We start from the raw sequence: 25,865 nt of genomic DNA on the forward strand, positions 1-25,865 counted from the left end.
GAGTGGGTGAAAAACAAACGCAGGTTTATGATATCATAGTCGAAATCAAGAGGAAAAAATGAGCTTGGGCAGGGCATGTAATGCGAAAGTAAGATAGCCGCTGGTCCTTAAGGGAAACGGAGTGGATTCCAAGAGAAGGCAAGCGTAGCAGAAGGCGGCAGAAATTTAGATGGGCGGATGAGATTAAGTTTGCGAGTACAGGGTGGCCGCAGCTGGCAAAGGATAGGGTAAATTGGGGAGATATGGGAGAGGCCTATGTCCTGCAGTGGGCGGAGTCAGGCTAATGATTATGATGACGACGTTATTTAGTGGAACTTTGTACAGTTTTTCTGAATAGTGCAGTTCAGGTCACCGAGCTGGCATTGAGGGACGTTAATTCACGTTTGTACGCTATTTGTGCCGGGAGGCATTTAAGCATTGTTTATTCCTGTGCAGTGAATGTACCACCCTGAACATCCATATGGCAGCTAGAAGAGCATTGAGAGACGCGAAGATGTGTTGAATGCCAGCATAGGAGCCCAGCACGTCCTTGAAATAACCTGCAGTGGAGAAAAAAAAGAAAGAAAAGATGTTTAGCTCAGTGAGGAAAGCTTCAGGCGACTAAGATAAAAGTGAGCAGGAAGCCTCGTAAGCCATAAAACCGACCACCCTCAGATTTTTGCCTGCCTACAGTTAATGACCAGGGGGTAGGCATGTGATATTTCACACGAGGGGTTTAACGTCTCGCAATGCGTGAGAGACATCCTAAATTGGAAGGCTCCGGATTAATTTAGATTATGCGCGGCTTTATAACATACTCTGCATCGCATAACAGACAGGAGCTTTTGGATTTTGCCTTCATACAAATGCGGTCCACGTGGTTGGGATTCTATCTTGCCATTTTGTCTCAGTAGTCACAGTCCACAACCACTGAGCCATCGCGGCGGGTGCGCAGGGTGTATAGAAAAGCCATGGCCAGAAAAAAATAAAAAGTATATTTGAAAACACAAAATGAAAGGAAAGAAGAGTAAACTTGCGCAATAAATGCAATGTGGAGAAGATAAACAGCCAGTTCGTGATAAAAAAAGTTCAGGTTAGGCGAACACCAGGCTTGTCATCGTAACTGTGGATACAGTTATGTTAGTTCATAATACGAATAACTCAAAATGCACTTTTTTGAGCAAAAATTTTGCTGGAGCCTTGTGCACATAATTAGTGTGTGACGGTCGTTAAGTTGGTTGCGTAATGGGTCGACATTTTAGAAGCACAGTGAAACAGAGAGTTATTAGTGAATAAAAAGTTACCTATGAGTGGAGGTCTGACGAGTAAAGAGGCGCCCATTACAGTGTGGCACCCACCCAACACGAGGCCGAGGCTTTCGTGGCCTAGGTCCTTGATGATCATGGGGCAGAGCAGGGGGGCCATTACTCCGCAGCTCAGGCCTTGAACGACGGCAGTTGCCAAGAGCTGGGCGCCGGATTCGGACCACACAAGACCTTCGCATGCTGCTGCGTTGCCGCAGAAGCCCAGCGTCATTGTGGCTTTCGCGGACAGCCAGCGCCGATCCACCACGTATCCGATGGCGAGGCACCCCAGCACGACGCTAACGTTGAAGGCGAGCAGAAGGTAGGCCGCAAAGCTGCCATCTATGCCCCGCTCTAGCGTCACGTCCAAATGGAGAAGAATGAAGTTTGCTAGAACGTAGTTTTGAATTGAGAACGATAGAGAATTCAAGAAGAAGAGCGGATTTAGGAAGACCTTCCAGTTTACTTTGGAAAAAGATGTGGCGGTCATTCTCAGGAACTCGAAAGCTTTGTACTGACGCACTTGGGATTTCGAAGAGCTGGCAGTGATAACTCTAACTGTAGTATGATGCGACTTATCATTAGTAAAAATGTTACGAGGAAATTTGGCTGCGCACACTAGGTTTTGCTCTTGAAGAGAGTTCTCCGATTCACCAGCATCCCGTGCTTCTTTTGATACAATGTCCTCCGATACCTCTGGCAATAAGGATTCGCTGACGCTTGCTACGTCAGCGTCTGCGGAGTTGTCAGAACTCTTCTTTACAGACCCTATCTTCTCGCTGTGGGCGCGTCTTGAAGGGTGCTGTTGGGGTCGTCCCAGCTTGGAGCCAGAGTCACCGCCCTCTTTATTCCTGGGATGCAACAACCAGGGTGGTATCTCCACAAGAAGCGCGGCGACGAGTCCGTTGAGGGCCAGAGCGCCCATAAGGAGGAAGATCTCCGGCGTGCCGTACTCGACGCGAATGTAGTTGGCCAGGAACGGAGTTAAGAAGTGCGAGCTCTTGGCCGCACTGGAGCTGGCACATGCCGTGGCGCGCCAGCGGACGAAGTACGCGCAGAGCAACACGGACGTCACCACGAAAACACCACTGGAGGCCATTCCTGTAGGGAACAAACAAACCGCCAAATGGCTGCCATTGGTTGGCTCAGAGGACTTGAAGAATGTTCATGAACTGCAGCAGCGCGGACTACCTGAGCGCGAACTACCAAACATGGTGTGTCCTGGAAAGTCACGTTCTGTGTGAGTAGCGAAATGTAGCCAGCAAAATATTTTTCGCCTGTTTGAAACATTTACAAGTCGCACAAAATGTAAATGAAACAAGGAGTGAGGTTAAAGAACGCTGATATGAGAACTTGTTTTAAGAGAACACAAACCAAAGTGCACAAGGAAGAGGGGAGCTTCAGGGTGCTTAGCTCAGCACCTTGAGGCTCCCCCTTCCCATGTACTCTGTTCTGTATTACAAGGAAACCAGTCTTCTTGCCCTCTCTCCACTACGGATTTTTATTATGAAGTGTACACTACCTCCACGTTTGTTTTGCAGTGGTTCATTCGCGGACTCAGTGATTTCCCTAATTATAAACGTAGTTTGACACACAACGCCACCTAATTCCGAGTTCCCTCCACCTCATGACCGTTAAATTTAGTTTGGTTCTGACTGTACTGGCACGAACACAATGAGCGTTATTCTGATTTTAGTTCTGTCATCCATCGGCCATGATGGCTCCCTGGCTATATGACTTTTTGCCACTGCGCGAGAATCTGCTGGTTGGATTCCCAACAGCGACAGGAACATCTCACTGGGAGTACAGTGTGTACTTTAGACTTAGATTTCGGTGCGCAGCAAAGGAAGCCACGTTATTGGAATCATTGCTTGGCCTTTCCCAAAGGCATGCCTGACAGCCGTGGTACAACTTCGGCACACAGAATTTATCATTCTAGTCTCTATAGCTGCCTAGCCTCTTTTTTGACGACAGACACCGTGTACACTCTACTAAAGGCCGCACTTTTTGATCGCGATTTTGGCCGGGTGAGGTCCTTGCACGAGAGCAGCAATATTCAGTTCAATTTTTCGTATATATGGCGAAACTACTTTATTTTATTTTACAGTCGCAACTGGCAAAGGACAGGGTTAATTGGAAAGACATGGGAGAGGCCTTTGCCCTGCGGTGGGCGTAGTCAGGCTGGTGATGATGATGGTGATGATGATGATGACGACTATCATGATGATGATGACAGTCGCACGTTATAACCGGAGCCTTGTTGCATGGTCCTTTAAGATTCTTGATCGAAACAGGTGTCACCGCTGCTCTGGCCCGGTCCCTCACCACCTTAGAGAGTGAAGTAATATTTGATTCCATGCATTGTACTCATGGAATCAATGCAACTTTAAACTTTTACGCCCAATGTCTGGGCGCACTTCACGCAACGAATTCAGAATCGATGAGCAGACGAGAGGAAGTGATACATTAGCTACGTCGCCGCGGTGGTTCAGTGGTAACGGTGCTCGGCTGCTGACCCGCAAGACGCGGGTTCGGTACCGGACGCGGCGGCCGCATTTCGATGGAAGCGAAATACTAGATGCCGTTGTACTGTCTGATGTCAGTGCATATTGATACATGCATTCGAAGAAGAGACAGAAGTAGTGCATGCGCTAGAAGAGGAAGAAGTTAGTTGGCTCTCTCGCACGTGCTCGAACCACTGGGTGTCCGCCGCAGGTTTTTCGTCTCTGCGCGGGTGTTCTTTTTGGCGTTGCACGCTACAGTTTGGTGGAGGTGCTGGGTACGCTTCCCGACCTGAAAACTCCGTAGAGCGTCACTACGGACCTCACACCGGTTCACCAGCGACCCAGCCGCCGTCTCCGCGGAGAGTCGCCTGAATTTGGGCCCCTTCCCCCGCCAACAAGGACGACGCAGCCTCGACCGCCGAGTCCAACCGACATGGCCACTGACACCAGGACCCAGCCGCCGATCCAGCCTCTACCGTCGAGTCCAACTGCCATGGCCGCTGACACCAGGCCCCTGGCGCCGATCCTTTGCCACCCACCGCGAACACCGCCATATTTTCACGGTGACGTGTTCGAAGACGCTGAGGACTGGCTGGAGACGTTCGAGCGGGTCGCACGCTACAACGGCTGGTGCGACGAGCGCAAGCTGAATAACGTCTACTTTGCCCTGGAAGAGTCTGCTCGGACGTGGTTTGAAAACCACGAGGCTACACTTCCCACCTGGGAGACGTTTTGCCGGAGTCTCCTGGCTACGTTCCCCAACGCTGACCGCCGGGAGAAGGCTGAAGCTGCGCTGCACTCCCGAAATCAGCGCACGAACGAAAGCGTGCGCATGTACACCGAAGACATGTCCCGTCTTTTCAAGCGCGCCGACCCCAACATGACAGAGGAGAAGAAGCTGCGCCATCTCATGCGTGGGGTTAAGCAGGAGCTGTTCGCGGGCCTCGTGCGCAGCCCACCCCGCACGGTGGCGGAATTTCTAACCGAGGCGACCACGATGGAGACGACGCTGCAACAACGGGCCCGCCAGTACAGCCGGGACATCAACTGCATGGTGCCCGAAGGCTTTTCGTCGTGTCTCGGCGGCAGTGCAGACACCTTGCGTGAACTAATTCGCTCCGTTGTCCGGGAGGAACTGCAACGGAGCCGTCTGCCTCAGGTTGCACCTGCGCCGCTGGCAGCGCTGTCCGAAGTTGTCAGGGACGAGGTGCGACAGGCTGCGCAGGCACCTCCTGTCCCCGAAGCGCCATCCCGGTTCGATGACCGACCCACGTACGCATCTGTTGTACGTCGCACGACAGGCTACGGTCCCATTACCCCAACGCCTGGAGTGATCAGGTTGCCGAGATGCTTGCAGACGATGTCATTCAGCCGTCCACCAGTCCGTGGGCATCGCCTGTGGTTCTTGTCAAAAAGAAGGACAATACTCTGCGTTTCTGCGTGGACTACAGGAAACTTAACAGCGTGACCAAAAAGGACGTTTACCCGCTGCCCAGGATAGATGACGCGCTCGACCGATTGCGGAACGCCAGATACTTCTCGTCATTGGATCTTAAAAGCGGGTACTGGCAAATCGAAGTGGACGAGAGAGACCGGGAGAAGACGGCTTTCGTGACGCCTGACGGCCTCTATGAGTTTAAAGTGCTCCCATTTGGTCTGTGCTCAGCACCGGCCACTTTTCAACGCATGATGGACACTGTCCTCTCCGGCTTGAAATGGCAGTCCTGCCTGGTGTACCTGGACGATGTCGTTATATTTTCGCCCACCTTTGACCAACACTTGGAGCGGTTGCGCATTGTGCTGCAAGCGCTCAAATCCGCGCAACTCACCATCAAAGCCGAGAAATGCCATTTTGGCTTTGAGGAACTTCGCTTTCTTGGTCACGTTGTCAGCGCACAAGGTGTTCGCCCGGACCCTGACAAGACCGCTGCCGTCTCAGGTTTTCCACGCCCAACTGACAAGAAGGCCGTTCGCCGGTTTTTAGGCCTGTGCTCCTATTATAGGCGCTTTATTCAAGATTTCTCGAAAATCGCGGAACCGCTGAACGCACTGACCCGTGACGACACGCCCTTCCTGTGGGGGACCGACGAAGAGGCTGCATTTGTCGAGCTTCGCAGCCGTCTGCAAAGCACTCCGATACTCGGCCATTTCGACGAGCATGCTGCCACGGACATCCACACTGACGCCAGCAATGTTGGCCTTGGTGCAGTACTGATCCAGTGGCAAGACGGTGCAGAACGGGTCATCAGTTATGCTAGTCGAACACTTACGCGCTCCGAGACCAATTATTCTACGACGGAGAAAGAATGTCTTGCAGTGATATGGGCCATCTGCAAGTTCCGACCGTACCTCTACAGACAACCCTTCCGTGTGGTAAGCGACCACCACTCCTTATGCTGGCTGGCGAGCCTCAAAGACCCCTCAGGACGCTTGGCTAGATGGAGCTTACGCTTGCAAGAATACGACTTAACAGTAGTTTACAAGTCTGGCCGCAAGCATCAGGATGCGGATTGTCTGTCGCGCGCGCCTATCCCAATCAGTACCGAAGAAACCACCGATGATTTTCTTTTCCTGGGCTCTGTTAGTACCACCCAAATGGCGCAGCTTCAGAGGGCGGACACGGAGTTGGCGCCGCTCATCGATTACCTCGAAGGCAGTGAAGCTCCCATTCCGCGTGTTTTTCTTCGAGGGCTTCACACCTTCACTTTACGGTCTGGTGTTCTCTACAAGCGCAACTTTGCCAACAGCGAAGAAGTGTTCCTACTTGTCGTACCATCACAGCTGCGGTCTGAGATCTTGAGTGCCTGTCATGATGCACCATCCGCCGGCCACCTTGGAGTCAGCCGTACACTCGCGCGGATTAGACAAAAGTATTATTGGCCCAGGTTACTCCCATCGGTGCGGGCCTACGTCAAAACATGCCGTGAATGCCAACGTCGGAAGACTCCTCCATTGAAACCGGCCGGATTTCTTCACCCCGTCGATCCACCGAAGACCCCTTTCCATCAAGTGGGCATGGACCTCCTTGGCCCATTTCCGAAGTCTTCGTCTGGAAAGCGTTGGATAGTCGTTGCGACTGACTACCTCACACGGTACGCTGAGACCACGTCTGTTGCCAAAGGCACTGCTGCTGAAGTGGCGCAGTTCTTCATCCATAACATTGTCTTGCGTCATGGAGCACCCGCCGTTGTTGTTACTGACCGGGGAACTGCTTTCACGGACCGCTTAACCCAGTCCGTGATGACTCTGACGCACACAAGCCACCGACGTGCTACGGCGTATCACCCGCAGACAAACGGGTTGGTAGAGCGACTCAACCGCACACTAGCCGACATGCTATCAATGTACGTTGACGTCGAGCATCGAACTTGGGACGCCATTCTGCCGTACGTAACGTTTGCGTACAACACCGCCCTGCAGGAAACAACCCGACTGACCCCCTTTCAGCTTGTCTTCGGTCGCCAGGTGACCACTCCGTTGGATGCTATGTTGCCCGTCGACCCTTACTGCGACTCTGACGCTGACATCGACGTAGATACCTTCGTTCAGCGTGCTGAGGAAGCGCGTCAACTGGCCCGCCTGCGCATCCACCGTCAACAGGAGGCTGACGCCACTAAGTACAACTGTGGACGCCGTTTCGTCAGTTATGCTCCCGGCGACCTTGTGTGGATTTGGATACCTGTTCGTCGCCGCGGGCTCTCTGAAAAGCTGCTGCGCCGATACTTCGGCCCTTACGAAGTAGTGCGCCGCATCAGTGATGTGACTTATGCAGTTGCTCCCGCCCCGACAGCTTGTTCATCGCGCCGGTCGCACCGAACTGAAGTCGTACACGTTGTTCGCATGAAGCCTTACCACGACCGGCTACCTGACTGAACTGCGGTCCACTGCAGCTGTGTTCTACCCTTTCGCTGACTTTTCTCTCCTAGCCGCATCGTGTCGATGCTGCAGAAGAGGGGGGCAGTGATACATGCATTCGAAGAAGAGACAGAAGTAGTGCATGCGCTAGAAGAGGAAGAAGTTAGTTGGCTCTCTCGCACGTGCTCGAACCACTGGGTGTCCGCCGCAGGTTTTTCGTCTCTGCGCGGGTGTTCTTTTTGGCGTTGCACGCTACAATATTAATGAACCTCCGTGTGGTTGAAATTATCCGGAGCCCTAAATTATGGCGTCTCTCATAACTCGAGTCACTTTTGGACGTTAAACCTTATGAAACCAAGCCATAAAACCAAACATTTTTCGGCCATCCTGTCAGCATCACTTTGTGCTCGGGAGTTGCCATGCAATGCGATCCGAAAACAAGCACTTTTATTGGGCTTTAAAATGACACACAGCTGCCCAGGAGAGCATGTTTGGATATGATGATGATGATTATATAAGGTGGCTGTCGTGATGTGGCAGGTCGCCGGGGGTCATGGCGCGCAAGGAAATTTACACTTGCGTGAAAAGGAGTTGCTGTTCGAGGTTTTTTTGCCGCTCATCGGCTCCCAAGAAGAGGGGAATGGGCCAGAAACGAGCGCGGCCCTTACTCGAGTGTATACGGTATGTCAGGGAGGTTTTTAGTTTTCATGGTGATGGGCACAAAGGGAACTCAGTAGTGCCCTCAGTGCGAAATAAACGTCGGCCGAAGCGAATGTCTTGTGCTTGCGAAGAGTGTTGTGCCTGTCTGCCTCCACGTATGCGAAATGTCACGTCATGTATGGCGAGTTACTTGATCACAGCGCACCATGTATATATGAACGACACGATGCGATATGAAAGAAACAGCAAATTAAAAAGCTGCTTAAAACAAAAGTTTGGAGCAATTTCTTCTCTATTGGCCCCACCGCTATAGGTATATCGCTCCCTCTCGAACGTGCGACAAGATGGACATGTCTTAAAACTTCTGAGAGGAACGCACATTCATATTGTCACGACCAGAAGAGCCGTGAAGGTAGACGTCGGGAAGAACCCAAGACCGGGAGCCTTCTTTTAATTATGGAGCCAGCTTCCACGACACAGAACAGAACCGCGCGCCCCGAGAGCCTACCGCCGCTTCGTCGTCGTCTTCGACTCAGCGCGGAGGCCGCGCGGCGCGTTAGGCGCGTGGCATTATTCCCCCCCGCGAAAGCAAACATCGTCTCGATGTGGAATGGGGTATGTACAGTGAGGGGAGGAGGAACAAAAAAAAAAGACTGGGGGTGAGGTGAACTATACAGTGCGCGCTAGATGACATGCAGGGAGAGTCAAGTTCACACGTGGGGTAAGGGGAAAAGGTACGAAACAGCGTGAACACAGCGCTCAGTCACGCGAAAAGTACGGCTTTAAGCGCACTACATGCACGATTTCAGACGGTTGACGCTGAGGGCCTGCGACCACAGTTCCATGGGGGACAACCTCGTAGTTGACGCTGTTGAGGCGGCGCAGGACTCTGTACGGGCCAAAATACCTATTTAAAAGCTTTTCGCACAATCCCTTGTGGCGCACTGGTGTCCACACCCACACGTGGTCGCCCGGCTCGTAGTGCACGTCCCTGTGCCGAAGGTTATAGTGTCGGGCATCGGCGGATTGCTGGTCCTTGATGTGCGAGCGGGCCAGCTGACGGGCCTGCTCTGCTTGCTCCACGAAGTGGCCAGCTTCAGGGGGAAGCTCTGCGTCGCCGTACGGCAGCATGGCGTCTAGCATCATGCGGACCTCTCTGCCATACACGAGACGGAACGGGGTGAACTGGGTGGTTTCCTGCGTCGCGGTATTATATGCGAAGGTGACGTACGGCAAGACCTCATCCCAGGTTTTGTGTTCAACGTCGACGTACATCGAGATCATGTCCGCCAATGTTTTGTTGAGCCGTTCCGTTAGACCATTGGTTTGGGGATGATAAGCTGTTGTTGGTCGATGAGCAGTATGGCTAAGCGCTAAGATGTCACGTAGGAGTCGGGCTGTAAACGCCTTGCCTCGGTCAGTAATGATGGCCGATGGGGCGCCGTGTCTAAGCACGATGTCGTGCATAAAGAAGTGGGCAACTTCGGCGGCAGTACCTCGCGCAAGGGCCTTCGTTTCAGCGTAGCGGGTCAAGTAGTCTGTGGCGACTACGATCCACTTGTGGCCGGACGACGAGAGAGGAAATGGCCCCAGAAGGTCCATGCCGACTTTGTCGAATGGTATTTGTGGCGGCTCGATGCACTGAAGCAGTCCAGGAGGCTTGAGCGCGGGTTTTTTCCGCCGCTGGCATGGCCGGCATGTCCGGACATAATGCTTGACACTTGAAGTTAGGTTGGGCCAGTAATAGTTCTGCCGGATTCGGGGTAAGGTGCGGGTAACTCCAAGGTGGCCGGAAGTCGGTTCATCATGGCAGGCAAGGAGGACTTCATCCCGCAGATCAGATGGTATGACGAGCAGGTAAGTTGTCGGACTTGAAGTAGAGTTCTTCTTATAAAGCACCCCTCTCCGCAGGCAGAACGACGATAGTCCACGAGCTAGGTTTCGTGGTATTTCAGGGCACCCACCTTCGAGATGTTCGATGAGCAGACGGAGCTCGGCGTCGGCACGCTGTCTGGAAACGAGCTCAGATGTGCTGACCGCTCCAAGGAAGCTATCATCGTCGGTGGTGTCTTGCGGAGGAGGTTCGACGGGAGCGCGTGACAAGGTATCAGCGTCGGTGTGTTTCCGGCCTGACTTGTAGGTGACGGTGAAATCGAATTCCTGCAGGCGTAATGCCCAACGTGCTAGGCGGCCGCAAGGGTCCTTTAAATTTTTCAGCCAGCACAGCGAGTGGTGGTCGGTGACGATACGAAACGGTCTGCCATAGAGGTATGGGCGGAACTTGGCGGCGGCCCAGACTACTGCTAAACATTCTTTTTCCGTGGTAGAGTAGTTCAACTCAGCACGCGACAGTGCGCGGCTGGCGTAGGCAATTACTTTGTCGACACCGTTTTGCCGCTGAACTAGAACGGCGCCAAGACCGACGTTGCTCGCATCCGTGTGCACCTCCGTATCGGCATCTTCGTCGAAATGTGCCAGGATGGGCGGTGATTGGAGTAGGCGTCGTAACTCGTCGAAGGCAGTCTGTTGTTCGTTGCCCCAGGAAAATGACGTGTCATCACGGGTTAGGAGCGTCAGAGGGCTGGCGAGCTGGGCGAAGTTTCTAATGAAGCGGCGATAATAGGAGCACAGGCCCAGAAAACGTCGGACTGCTTTTTTGTGGGAGGGGACCGGAAAGGCAGCAACGGCAGCAAGCTTCTCTGGGTCAGCGCGGATTCCGTCAGCACTAATGACGTGCCCGAGGAACTTCAATTCGGTGAACCCAAAGTGGCATTTTTCTGGTTTGAGGGAGAGGTTGGCGGATCGAACGGCTTTGAGGACAGTCCTGAGGCGGTGCAGATGTTCCGTGAACGTTGCGGAAAAAATGATGACATCGTCAAGATAAACAAGACAGGTCTGCCACTTCAAACCGGTGAGAACGGTGTCCATCATTCTTTGGAACGTGGCAGGAGCACAGCAGAGCCCGAATGGGAGGACGCGAAATTCATACAGCCCGTCTGGTGTAATGAAGGCGGTTTTCTCACGGTCCCTCTCATCAACTTCTATCTGCCAATAACCACTTCTGAGGTCGACCGAAGAGAAGTACTTGGCTTGACGAAGTCGGTCGAGGGAGTCGTCGATACGCGGGAGCGGGTACACGTCTTTCTTGGTCACACTGTTCAGCTTCCTGTAGTCGACGCAGAACCGTAGCGTCCCGTCTTTCTTTTTCACGAGGACGACAGGAGACGACCACGGACTGCTTGACGGTTGGATGACGCCGTCTGTGAGCATCTCTTCGACCTGTGTTTGAATAGCATCTCGCTCACGAGGGGACACACGATAGGGCTGCTGATGGATTGGTCGGGCTCCTTCATGCGTGATAATGCGGTGTTTAACTATCGACGTTTGGCGCAATTTGGACGACGACGTGAAACACGCACCAAACTCCCGCAAGAGGTCCTGGAGTTGCCTCTTTTCAGTGGGTGGAAGGCCAGGATTTATGTCTACGCTGGTGACCGCTTCGGCGTCAGCTCCAGGTGTGTCCTCCGCACAAGCAAAGCATTCGGCCACTTCCTGAACATGGTCGACGTAAGCGATGGCTGTGCCACGGAACAGATGTCGATGTTCGTTGCAGAAGTTGGTGACAAGGACCTCTGTACAACCGTCATGAAAGGATCCAAGGCCCCGTGCCACCGCAACCCCCTTAGTGAGTACGAGGGAGACATTAGGCTCGACAACCCGGAGTCCCCTATGTGGCTCGTCGCAGGTAACTCTCGTGAGAATGCTGGCACGTGGTGGCACCGTAACGTTATCGTCGGCGACTCGCAGGGCGGACGAGAACCCTGGTGCGCAGGCTCTTCTGTGGCCATTGCGGTAGAAAACGTCACCAAGCGGTTCGGGAGGTCTATGATCGCACCGTGCTCGTGAAGAAAGTCGATGCCAAGGATGACATCGCGAGAACATTCGCGGAGAACGAGAAAAGTGGCAAAGAATGTGCAGCCTCGAACCGTAACCCGGGCCGCACACATGCCGAGTGGTGCGACAAGATGTCCGCCTGCCGTGCGTATGTCGGGACCGTCCCAGGGTGTCGTCACTTTTTTCAGGGCCGTCGCAAGCCGTCCGCTAAGGATAGAGTAATCTGCGCCCGTATCAACCAACGCGCTGACCTCCTTTGTGTCGACGAGAACAGGGATATCCAAGGAGACCTTGCCTTCAGCACGGCCCGTCGATGGCTGTTGTGGAGGATTCAGTCGGTGCGGCGGCGGAACCTGGTCGGCGACTGGGGTTGCGCTGTCGGAGCGATTCAAGCGGCGCGTTGGGGGAAACTCTTCGGCGATACGGCGTTCGGCGTCGGGGCGATTGGGTCGGTGCGGCGGCGGAAGCGGGTCGGCGATTGGGGTTGCGGCATCGCGGCGATACGAAAGGCGCGTCGGGGAAAACTGTGCAGCGATGCAGCGTGCGACGTCGGGGCGATTCAGTTGCTGCGGCGGTGGAAGCTTTGCGTCGGAACGGCGTTCGGCGGCCTCGCCTCCAAAGGCCGCCGGAGCTAGTTTTCCCGACGAGGGCTCGAGGAACCACGTTGTCCCGAGGCGAAACGGGACCCAGAGGGCGAAGACCGGCGTGGAGAGGGCGATCGCGACTCGCGGCGCGGAGGAGATGGTGAACTACGCTGGCGGGTGACATACTCGGCGATGTCTTGAGGGCGCTCTCCAGGGCGTGGACGGGGGCTGTCGACAGAAAAACCACGTAGTCCCATTTCGCGATAGGGGCACCGCCGGTAGAGATGGCCGGCCTCACCACAGTGGTAGCAGAGCGGGCGTTGATCCGGAGTGCGCCAGAGGTCAGTCTTCCGCGGTGCCTGGCGCCGATCCGCCCAGTAAGGAGTCGGCTGGGCAGAGTGCACCGCGACCAATGGTGCGGTGTAAGGCGAAGGCCCAGGAGATGGGGCCGCGCGGCGCACGACGTCCGCGTACGTGACTGGCTGGACAGGAGTCGCGTACGGCGCGGGATCGTATGGGGTCGGTTGCGGCGCCGGCACAGCTGCAGCGTCTTGTGCCCTGAGTGCCTGTCGGACTTCCTCGCGGATGACGCTGGCGACGGAATCGACGCGAGGGGCAAAGGTGGCTTGAAGGTGCTGCAGCTCCTCGCGGACCACGGAACGGATGAGTTCGCGAAGGGAGCCCGGATTCGTCCTGGGATCATGGTCGAACCGGTCCAACGCTGATAGAGTCGACGTTTGGCGCAGTTCCCGGTCGTACTGATGGGATCTTTGCCGCAGCAATTTCTCCATGTGCACGGCGTCGGCCAGGAACTCCGCGACGGTGTTGGGCGGGTTCCGCACGAGGCCGGAAAAGAGCTGGTCTTTTACGCCGCGCATCAGGTGCCGCAACTTTTTTTCTTCAGGCATGGCCGGATCGGCGCGATCGCAAAGACGCTTCACATCCTCGACGTACATGGCAACACCCTCATTGGGAAGCTGAATTCGAGAGGACAGTGCACGCTCTGCGCTCTCCCGGCGGTCGCTGTTGGCGTACGTACTCAGGAGCTGACGTCGGAAGTCCGGCCACGTAGAGAAAGTAGTCTCATGGTTTTCGAACCACGTTCGTGCAGAGTCTTCAAGGCTGAAGTAAACGTTACGCAGCTTTGTAGCGTCGTCCCAGCAGTTAAAGGTCGCGACCCGTTCGTATTGAGCCAACCAGTCTTCGGCATCTTCAAACAGGTCGCCGTGAAAGGGCTTAGGCGTGCGTGGAGTCTGAAGGGTGAGATAGGTGGGGCTGGCTGCAGGGACAGTCGTAGGCAGGGCGGGCAGTGGCGTCGCCATGAGGGGAGTGGTAGTTGAAGGCGCGTTGACAATAGGAAGGGCCTCGGGGGACAGGCCGCGGATCCTCCGGCTGGCACGATGGACAGGGGTGGTCACAAGAGGCGGACGCGTCGAGTCGTCCTCAGGAGTAGGGAGCATCGGCCGCACCTCCACCAGTGTCACGACCAGAAGAGCCGTGAAGGTAGACGTCGGGAAGAACCCAAGACCGGGAGCCTTCTTTTAATTATGGAGCCAGCTTCCACGACACAGAACAGAACCGCGCGCCCCGAGAGCCTACCGCCGCTTCGTCGTCGTCTTCGACTCAGCGCGGAGGCCGCGCGGCGCGTTAGGCGCGTGGCAATATTATGGATAAACTACAAAACATTTCGGATCTGTTGTGCCAAATCTATTCCTCTAGAAAAGAAAACGGGTGTCCTAAATAAAACAATGCGCTCGCTCGTGCAGTTGTCTTTGATGCAAGGAGCGTTGCCTTTTTATGATAGCTGACGGTCACAAGCATGCGTAAGTCTCCTTTCCCCACCACGTTGTCTACTTCAGAGCAACGAACATTCACCAAAACTTAACTCGACAGCCACTTAGCTCAGTGCAACAGGTGGGACATGAGTCAGGGAAATGCCAACTTTAGGCGCCTCACCGTGGACAGCTCCGAAGAAGAGCGATATGAAGGACACGCTTGGGGCGAAGTAGCACAGGATGAGTCCCAGAGCAGTCAGCAGGGAGCAGCCCAGTGACATGAACCGCAGAGGAACCACTTCGCAGAGGAAGCCAGAGATGATTCCTGCAATAGCCGAGAGTGCAAGTGTGACAGGAAGACCAGGTACGTTGGATGCTGCTCATTGCCACACAGCGCTGCGCGAGTGACCCCGAATACGCCCTATATGGCAGTAAAAAGGGAATAAGCTGTCCTCTAGCGCACTCTCGTTTAGAAAAAAGAGTGCTCTAGAGGCGAGCTTACTCCCTTTGTACTCTTTTCTGTATAGAGTAATAAATTTAAAAATGTCTGTCGCCCTTTTACTTGTGCGTAGAATAAGGCTTTTTAGTTTGATTTAGGTAATGAATGCTTTTATTACTAAACATGACCTAATGAGTGTTAATCAGTACGGTTTTGTCAGCGGGTCAGGAACACAGGTGCTACTGGAAAATCTCTCCGATTTGCTGCATCAAAGCCTGGAGAACAATGAGGTAGCATTCGCACTTTTTTTGGACGTAAAAAAAGCTTTCAACACGGTAAATCATCAAATTTTGTGTTATAAACTGTACTCGCATGGATTTAGGGGTCCTTTTTTGTCTTTAATTGAAAACTATCTTTACAATCGTTCTCAAGCAGTCATGTTTGGGCCTATCTGCAGTGACGCTGTAAAAGTGCTGTGTGGTGTCCCGCAAGGGTCCATTTTATCTCCTTTGTTGTTTAACTTATATGTGAATGACATATGTGACCATGTGAAATCATCCACCATATTCCTTTACGCCGATGACACTTTACTAGTCTCAAGCAACCCTGATTTTTCATATGCCCTGGCTAACCTTCAGGAGGACGCTATTAAAGTTAGTGATTGGTTTGCCTCAAATTTAATACAAATAAATAACACCAAATCCAGACTTGTCTGTTTTCGTAACCCGCATAAAGATGTACCAAGTGCAGGTTCCATATATTTACACACCTCATACTGCTCTTCGTGTTCTTGTGAACCTATAATTAGCGTCCCGTCGGTTAAGTATCTTGGTATATACATAGACAGTGATTTGGCATGGAATACTCACATGACTCACATTTGTAAGAAACTCAGAAGTGTTGCATGCTTGTTGTTTAATTTGCGAACTATGATGCCATTTTCTGTGAGAAAATTAGTCGCCCAGGCTCTGGGGTATAGTGTCTTGAGATACGGTATGTGTTGTTTTTTTGACTGCTCTTTCACATGGAAATGTCGTGTTAATAGGATTTTGAAAAACATTGCTACAAGCGTTCTCTACTTGCCGCAGGAAAATCTGCCCAACAGTGTCTTTACCGCAGCCGGTTTGCCTTCTTTTGACAATCTTTTTAAACAAATTGTAGTACTGAAATATTTTTGGAATAGCGCATACAGACACATAAATACGAAACCGGTACCGTTGAGACATGTTCCTCGCTATCATAAACCGAGAGTGCGCACTCACTACGGCAAAACAACTAGAAAATATTACGTGCCAGCTATCTTTAACGAATTACCGGATGATTTATTTTCTTTAACCACCCGCAAAAAACTGCGTGTTGCAGTTCAAGCGTTAGAGAATCTTTAACATGTACTAAAATCTTATCAGTGCTTTTTCATTCTTTCCGTGCCAAAATTTTTGTGTTCTTCATGTTTACGTCTTTTAATTTTCTTTTGCCTCTGATGGAGCTCTGATGTAGCGCGAAGATTGCCGCGGCTGCCGGTTGTCGCCGCACAAGCCCACTTGTGGCTTCGGTGCTTCCGTTTCTTTGTATGTTCAGATTATGCTGAATAAAGATTATTATTATTATTATTATTATTATTATTATTATTATTATTATTATTATTATTATTATTATTATTATTATTATTATTATCGACACCCGCTACGCCTATGCATTGCGAGTTAGTTCCCATTGCCATCTTCAAATCTGAAAAATAATTACCGCAGCACTCTCGGGGTGGCACCATTACCAAGAAACATAGACCCTAACCACCACAAAGACCGCAGAGAGGCAAGGGCCGACCTCTTACAGAAAACACGCGCATCCCAGGATACAACAGTGTATGTGGACGCTGCCACATACGCCATGACATGGGGACAAGGCGCCAACAACGCAGTGGAAACTGTAGTCAACTCGGAATTACACGAGATTACCAGCGCCTTACTGCAAGACTGCACTATAGCTGAGGCTGAACAAGCAGCCGTCGCTCTAGCGGCAGCGGAGGGCTATCGGATTGGGCGGTCACTGACAATTCTTACTGACTCACAAGAAGCCTGCCGCAACTATCTTTGCGGCAGAGTCGGTCACGGAGCGCTCCGCATACTCCGCTTTGTAGACTGCAAGACGCAACAAACACATGCAGAACCACACAAGCCGATCAAATATATTATCATCTGGGTACCGGGGCACACGGGGATGGCAGGAAACCAAGAGGCGGACAGGATAGCTCGAGGATATGCAAACTACCGAGCATCCAACGTCAACGACCTTGAGGAATCCGTGCCAGTACCTCAGGAATACTCGGCCATACTCAACAACTACAAAGGCAGCAGGATGCGGTACCCATCACCGCACAAATCCTTAAACAAAGAAGAGGCTGCCACATGGAGACAACTTCAAACGGGGTCATATCCAAATCTAAACACACTAAGTAAAATTCACCCCAAACTTTACGCACACAATTGTCCGTGGTACCATGAAAAACCTACACTGTATCACATAACATGGGCATGTCAAAAAGTCGACGTCGTCATACGAGGGGGTACCCAAAAGAAACCGGACTTATTTTTGTTTGAACTTATTTGTTCACATTTTAAGCACAAACCTTCAATCTCCATCAAAGTATTCCCCACTTGCAATGATACGCTTGTCGAATCTTCCATTCCATTTTTCAAAACATTGTTTAAATTAATCTTTTGTGATGGTTGACAGTGCCTCCGTCGTTTTTTTTTCCCCTCAGCAACATCAGCGAAACGCTTTCCAATCACCTATTTTTTCATTCTAGGAAACAAAGAAAGTAGCACGGTGCAAGGTCGGGAGAGTATGAGGGTTGAGGAATAGGGGTCATGCCAATTTTGGTCCAAAATTGTCGTAGAGAGAGCGCTGTGTGAGCAGGGGCATTGCCATGATGGAAAAACCAGTAACCCGACCGCCACAAATCTGGCCGCTTTCACCACACACTGTTGCCCAATCTTTTCAAAACATCCAAGTAGAAAGCCTGGCTAACTGTCCGATCCTGCGGAACAAATTCTCAATGAACGACTCCTCTCAGGACGAAAAAACAAATCAGCAATGTTTCGAGGTTTGGTTTCACCTGACGAGCTTTCTTGAGACCAGGTGAATTTGAAGTTCTGCATTGGCATGATTTTTGCCTTGATTCAGGATTCGATTCAGGAACACTTGAGTTGTCCCCATAGCGTCGTCCTTGTACGTCTTTCTTAATATTTCAAGACTTTCCATTCAACTTTTTCCGAGCAAAAATCAGAATTTCACCGGCGCACGCTGTTCAGGAAAATCAGCCATTGCAAAAACGACATTCACACAAAACAGTCGTCACTCTAAAACTCTGCCTAAACTAGTCAGACCACCTTCAGCGACGGCACTCGGCTTACTGACTCTGGAATGTTCGTTCTATGCGCTCCTAGTGGCAAAACGCGGTACCACAGAAACTTTACCGACCAAAAAATTTAGTCCGGTTTCTTTTGGGTACCCCCTCGTAGTTATACAAAACCCAAGTGCGGAGCAATGGGAGGGCCTGCTCTCCAGTGACTGCCGCGATGACCAGATCGGTTTGATACTGCGAGCTCAGCTGACGGCAGCATCCAGCGGTGTCCTGGAATAGGGGCAACCGACCGATGCTTATGGACTCACCTGACCGCATAAAAGCACTTGCGCTAGAGCTAAATAAAGCTATCCTATCCTATCCTATCCTATCCTATCCTATCCTATCCTATCCTATCCTATCCTATCCTATCCTATCCTATCCTATCCTATCCTATCCTATCCTATCCTATCCTATCCTATCCTATCCTATCGCAAACATTCTACTGAGCGCATCTGCGCAGCTATACAAACAAGCTGCACAGCTGTAGTGTCACGCAGCATTTACCGCTATTTTTGGCGGCATGCAGTTGCGACATTTAAAGCGCGGTACCGTTATTTTTAACATACTCTCAGCGGTTGGCGGAACTGTGCGCGATTTCAGAAGCGAAATGCGCTTTATCAAAGTACCAGGTATAAACAAAGGATAAAGGACATAAAAAAATAAAACAAGAGCACAAAGCTTAAGAGGTGAACGCTGCAAATTGAGGTAACAGATAAAAAAGAGGTGTGGTGCGCGCGATTCCAACGACATTAGCTGCTCCCAGGGCATGCTAAGGATCACCTTTAGTAAAGGCCTGTGCGAGCGCCTTGCGAAAAAAAGCTCTAATTCGCTAGGGCGCATTGGAGCACTCCATAGAAGGACCTCTTGGAGTGCATGGTTTCAATCAGGCTCTGCGTATGCTGACGCTTATAGGCACACGTCTCATTCAGTGTAGTCAATAGCGAGCAGTAGAATATGGACGGCGCTTCGAAAGTATGTATGGATTTCGAAAGTATGGGCAGATTTCAGTTAACCGCGACTGGCACTCCTACATACCAAGTCATCACAATGCGCTGGGGGCAAAACGCCCACCATGCTCATCTGTATAATATTCCTCGGAATATAACAGTTTTGGTGATAAAAAAAGACCCCTGAAGCCTGCGTAAAGATAGAACAAACTAAACGAAAGCAAAGCTACAAACACGGCTAGTTGGTCGTGCACTTTAAAAGTATCGGCGCGCTGTACTTAAGCAAAGGGACAGGGGAAGGAACAAGAGGTGACGCAGGTAACGCGTGATAATTCATCTGGCTTCACTTTTCCCCATCTGCCGCTATTACATTGCGTGTATTTTTTTTGTCGACATTTGTTTTTGATGAGCGCATACGTAAAGAAAAACCATGGGGGGCGCTGCAAGCAGCCGTCTTGACTAGCCGCACGCTCGCATCGCTCCGACTGTTTGAAACGTTTTGGCCCGGACGCTTTCGGGCTAGGCTCCAAAAAATGAATGGGCCGCCACCATAGTGTTCTTTGCCAGCTGTGGACACCGGTTTCAAAGCTTCCACGTCGAAAACCACCCAGGAAACCATCCCGATACATCGGATATGCCTACCGCCGATGGCACCGGCATGGCTCCCGGACAGCCTCGGCAAGACGCCGCGGCAACATCGCTTCTCAACAGCACAGATAACGTGGCGCAATCTATCGCTATGCTTGACGCCGTCGCAAGCATGACGGACGAGGATTTCAGCGAAGTGCTGGTGGCGATACCTGTCTCCAATCATCTCTCCGTTCTTTCCACGGAAACATGCCTGGAGCTAACTCTTCTCAGGTAATTTTCGAAATTTGGCAAGCAACCTTGGATGGGGTTAGGCACTTCGCAGATACCTCAAGAAAACCGGCGTTCACTTGATCTCTGAGTTCTTTTAGGCGCAAACATCACGAGTTTGAATGAAGTGGAGAAAGAATTTTGAAGTGCAGTTTTCTCAGCAGTGAATGCATCTTTTAGTGCGGGGCAAACATCAACATGTCCAGAATGAGTCACGGAGTTGATTTTTGCTATGAACAAAAATTCGACGCTTTTGTAGAGGATTAGGGTACCTCTTTCTTGAGGTTAGTAAGACTGGTGGGCCAAGGTTCCATGGCGAGTTTATCTGCTTTATAAGAAAGGAAAGTCGGACAACAAACAGACTGCCTTCAGGGATTGTAAAAACGTTAAATTAAATGCGTTTGTTGCTAAATATGCTGCACGCGCATTACACAATTGGATTTCTAAGGTGGCCACTTGACTACGATGAACGTTTTTCGACGCGACAGCGTTAAGGCGCCGGTTCTGCAGAAAATCCGCCGTCGTCATCATCGTTGGTGTTGTGAGCGAAAAAGCAGGTGACCAACCCACCCACCTAGGTCACGTGACCTCGTGACGTCGTCATAACGTGCCCATATATGGTTTGAGCAAACTGCCCACCGTGGCAGGTGATCATGGAGGCGGCAATGCGCTCGAGGTCATTCCCAATGGAAATAAGTTTCTTTTTTAACTATCGCAATAAATACTTCTCCTGTCGAACTAATGGTCAACTCAGAAACAAAGAGCCAGGCAATCTACTTTTACTAAGAACATAAACTGGATGCATTGACCTCAGTGTCCTTTTATGCGAAGCATACTAGCCGCACACCCGAGCTCTTCCTTGCTGCGCCGCGCACGGCCGCGTAGCTACCACTTGACCTACATCGGCGCACCACGTGATATGACGTCACAACAGCTGTGAGAGCTGGGGCTCAACTCGTGCGCTCGCTTGCGGACGCGCAGCCTCCACCGGCGGCCTAACTCCCGCTCCTTCCGCTAGGGGCGCTGACGTCACAACAGCTGTGAAAGCTGGGGCTCAACTCGTGCGCTCGCTTGCGGACGAGCAGCCTCCGCCGGCGGTATGCTTCGCATCCTAGGCTTAACCATAAGCTAAGCCAGTCCATTTTTTCAGTGTCCTTTGAATTCATCTCATAAGCGATTAAATTTCTTTTTTACCTCCGCCCAGACACAAGGAAGTGTGCAGGGATGGCGGGAACGATGCCTCGCTGTGGCTGACGCCGAAGTATTCCCGGATGCCGACGTACATGGCGCCCTGCGAACGGCTCCCCAGCGTGGCCGCGTGTAGCATCACAGCGCACATGGCCAAGGTGAACCAGCTTCGGCGACTGTCCTGCAGGCGGAGACGCGCGATCCCTTCTCTGGTTCCGGTGGCGGCGTCAGTCATTCCGCACTTGAGGGTTGCACGTCGTCCTGTGGCGGTATCAGAGGAAAGCAGAGAAAGATCGCGCGTGTACGTAGGTGAGAAAGGGAAGAAAAAGAGAGAGAAGAGGTCTAGATTATTACTTTAATGGCCAAATTAAGAAGGCATCAAAGAAAGAGATCAATACCTGTACATAATGCCAACTAATGTACCCACGTTAAAGAGTCAATATCAAAACGTTGTTAGCTGCCATAAAACTTGAGAAATCAGTAGGTCACCAATTAGCATCAATTAGCATTTGGTTCATATTGATGTTGTTGTTAGTGACTATTTATTATTATAAAAGAAAAATGGAAGGAAAAGATATTGCTAGCTGCGGCATCTACCATTCAAAACTTGAAGCACCTGAGCTGCGGCTAGCAGGAATAAAAAGACAGGGAGAGGGAAATAAAGGAGGGAGCGATAGAAGAAAGGACAGGGGTAGCGCTGCAATATGCACTGTGCACAATATATAGGACATTGAAACAGAAATACATGTGAGGTGCTGCGCCGCGCATGGTTGTCAAAAATGCCATATTGCGCAGCTAGTACGAGTTTTGCGAAATACTGTTTGAATGCCTCGAACTACATTAAGGCCCGGAGGCAGTAAACATTTTTTTTGTCTTACTAATGGCTTCCTACTTTTCGCGCAACAGATACCACAGAATGAGAGACGAATAATTTTTGGGCGCTGGCTGGAAGTCGCAAGTTCGCGCGCCCTTTTTGAAGCGAAAAGCTTCACTAGGTTAGTCAACACCAGGTCTGGCGTATGCTCCGTGATGAGAATTAGCCACAGCTGCGCGTGCGCAAAACCGAGTGACGTCACAGAAGAGGCGCACATGGTCGGAGCGGCCGTCGCCGCAACCGCCGCCGCGACTCCGCCGCCTGACCTTTCGGCGCAGCCGCGCGCTACTTCGCTTGTGCGCCGCCTCCTCACCGCCGCTACTACTGCGCGCTCGCCTCCTCGCCACCGTTTGACGTTTGACCTTTCGTTGCAGCCGCGTGTTTACCACAGTTACTACGCATGCGGAAGGAGGGCTGTATAACGCGCTTGCCTACACCATTATCGTGGTTCTCCCAGTGCATTGTGCGCGAACTGCGACAACCATGATGTCAAGCAAAGCGTAACTGCAGCTTTTCGCTTGTATATCTAGGCTGAACCAGAGGTGAGCCACTGCCAATTTTTTCTTCTCTCGGCTTACTCACAGTGACGCCAAACATGTCGACATCAGGCTTGGTATGCAAGCTCCATGAAGAAATGAGTATACGGCGTGCCAGGGTATGTTGCGAATTCGCGGCATTAGGCACTCTAGAGGGGCCCGAAACACCTCCTGAGGAGATTCATAAACCCGCTCAATCACTACAAAGCGTTGTCATGAACACCTGAACCAAATAATACATCTTCTCTACAGGAAGCAGAGAACCCGCAATCGCGCGCGAAAATTAGCGAGCCCTTTCCGGCGTCCTTTTCATACTCGTGCTCTCCTCCATTTCACGCTCCTCCGTATGTCTGTTAAGACATGGCTATCAGTTAGAGTCTTTCAGACGTCACGCGGCTACCATGGCCGCAGCCAGTCAGCCGCGTCGTTCCGGCGCGTCGGAAAGCTTCGCTCCCAGGAGAATTCCCGCGCGCTTTGGCAGCCGGCGGTGGGGCCGAGTGAGTATAAGGTTGGAAGAGGTACGTCTTCATTTCAGCTTGCTAAAAGTGACAAGAGAAGAAAAAGCAGAAGACGCTGAAAGTCAAAATATGAGTATAACCCAGCCTTTTAAAAACGCATTAAACAAAATTCTTGCTCGAGTATATACAGGCAGTGGCCTACCACAACTTTAATGATAGCCCCTTTCAGAGCCTCTTTAAAGGTTTAAATGGGCAACAAAGAAAACGAGAACCCATTAGGGGATCAAGCAGCGGAACATGGATAGGCAAAGAACAAAGCAGAGAGTGGGAGGCTGAAGTAAAAATATTGCCGCGTTTGATAATATTTTGATTTTTTTTTGCAGGGCTATAGCGGCATCGCTAAGAGTACTAGGGAAAAGCATAAATCAATTACAAGTCATAATTGTTACTATTGTTACTAAAAGTATTATGTGACGTCTCATTTTAATGGTGGTCGTTCCAAGCAATCTGTGTTCATGTTGACTCGCTTCAGTCAACTCACAAACGACGGACGACCGCGGCTTTCACGGGCTATAGGGGGCGCCACTGGGAATCTAATATGGCGGCCGAAAGATGATACGGCAGCCGCGCTAGCCTTGTATTGAGCTTCGCTCCGCTGTTGTGCTTCGCTGCCTGAAGCTGCATTAAAATATTCTTAGGTGAAGAAGCTCTCAAAGCCGGCCACGTTGTGTTCTGCGGCGCAAACATATGCACGGTGTTGTCTGTCACCGCAGAAGCCTTCTGTGTGCAGGCATCGCAGGTGCGATGGACACAAGGCGACGCAGATTTGGGTATTATCATATGCAAAACATTCGGCTGCTGTCGACGTGGAACGACAGTTGCGACTCGTGCAGAGGCGGCTCTAATCTTACCAACAAAAGCTGTCCGGAAACGCTTGACATGTGCACGAAGAGCATACACGGATGCCGACAAAATTTTCATCTATTGTCCGAATCACTGGCACTCGCCGCGGACTCCGTCATTTCAAGATGTCGCAGTGCGCCTTCACGCAACTGTTTTCCGCCTTACTTGAGCACATACGAGGTCGCGTCTGGATATAGACAAGCAAAACACGAAGAATCGCGGTCTAGGAGCAACAGCAATGCAAGAATATTAAGTACAAATGACAGGATCTGTAGTGCGCATTTTAGCACCGCTGATTTCTTTTTGAACACTAACGGTGACGTCAATCTGTAACAAGCCCTGACTGAAAAATTTTTTTTTGGCAGCGATCACTTGAAAAGCGAGGCAGATTAAATCGGGACCTCAAATGTTACTAGATGCTGGTACCGGCAGCGGATGTAGCTACTGCTCTGTAAAGTTCAATGCACACTCCGAATTTAGTGCGCATCCGGAGACTGCTGATTTAAAGCATTGCATGCGTTGGTCGCACCGGAAACAGGTGCTTTTTTTTTTAATTTCACAAAATACACCTAAACGGTCAAGTGGTACCACTGCTGAAAAAACGGCTGGTTTATAATTTACGTCACTCAGGATCGCTTCTTATCAGTTAGCGGTGTTCCAGAAGGAATTATTGGGACAGAAATGTGCACTGCAAAGCGTCTTAGTCTTGGTGACATGTTTAATTTTTAATGGAAATCTTGGTTATGGTAAAAAAATTAGGCAGTGGCTTAGCTCTGGTTAAGCCTGGATATACAAGCGAAAGGGTTCAGTTACGTTTGGTTTCACATCATCGCTGTCGCAGTTCGCGCACAATGCACTGGGAGCACCACGATAACGGTGGAGGCGTTCGGCCTTTCACACACTGCCTGTGCGGAGGCGGAGCAGGAGACTGAAATCGGCGCGGTTAAAATTCAGGGGCAATTTGGCTCTCTAAAGTGCTGCAAGGCAAAAGCGTTTCGGTGCACTGTTTGTCTTTTATTTGTTTTTTTATATATTATTCATATTTTAGTTCTTTCATCGCATTTTTTATTTTTGTTTCTTTTCTTACTTTGTTGTTTTTTATTTTTCTTTACTTTTTCTTGTTTTGTTTTTCTTATCACTTATTGTTTTTTATTTTAAAATTTTCCATATTTCATTTTTTTCATTATGTTTTTGTTTTCCTTTCTTTTCTTAGTTGTCTCTCCTTTCTTTATATTACATTTCTTTCATTTCATTCTTTATTTCTGTTCATTTCTTTTTATTTTTTATTTTTTATTCCTTTTATTTTATTTATGAAAGCCATGCATTAACTAGATGCGCCTTTATTCATGCTCAATCCTTGAGCATTCGTGGCGGAGTGGTAGTGTCTCCGTGATGACACTCGGTTTCGCGCATGCGCAGAACTCGCCATTCGTTTTCACGGCATACGCGAGTAGCTCGGCTCCGACCCTCGTAGTGAAGTTTTTCGATTCAAAACGTGAAATAAAAAAGCAGCAGCGCAGAAAAATGAGGACAATGAAGACACGCAGAAACAATGCGACAACCTAGTGCTGTGGAGCTAGTGCTGTGGTTGTCGTATTGTTTCTCTGTGTCTTCATTGTCCTCGTTCCGGTTGCGTTTTGCCGTGCTCCTCATGTAATCACACGGCATTAAAGTTTTCACGATGATTTATCGACTTGCGCA

The 25,865-nt window shown here is 50.9% G+C and overlaps 1 protein-coding gene across 1 annotated transcript; it reads right to left on the reverse strand.

Moving 5' to 3' along the window:
- Window positions 1-348: 348 nt before the first annotated feature.
- Window positions 349-21,628, reverse strand: LOC149364772 (uncharacterized). Its single transcript, XM_089568754.1, has 4 exons — window positions 21,400-21,628; window positions 14,737-14,880; window positions 1,284-2,384; window positions 349-539 (listed from the first exon to the last, which is right to left on the reverse strand). The coding sequence occupies exons 1-4, from the start codon at window positions 21,626-21,628 to the stop codon at window positions 391-393; spliced, it is 1,623 nt and encodes a 540-aa protein (XP_089424880.1). The 3' UTR covers window positions 349-390.
- Between the last annotated feature and the right edge of the window lie 4,237 nt (window positions 21,629-25,865).

Source organism: Amblyomma mixtum, chromosome 2, assembly GCF_055824585.1.
Source record: "Amblyomma mixtum isolate Tamu chromosome 2, ASM5582458v1, whole genome shotgun sequence".
Taxonomy (NCBI): Eukaryota; Metazoa; Arthropoda; class Arachnida; order Ixodida; family Ixodidae; genus Amblyomma; species Amblyomma mixtum.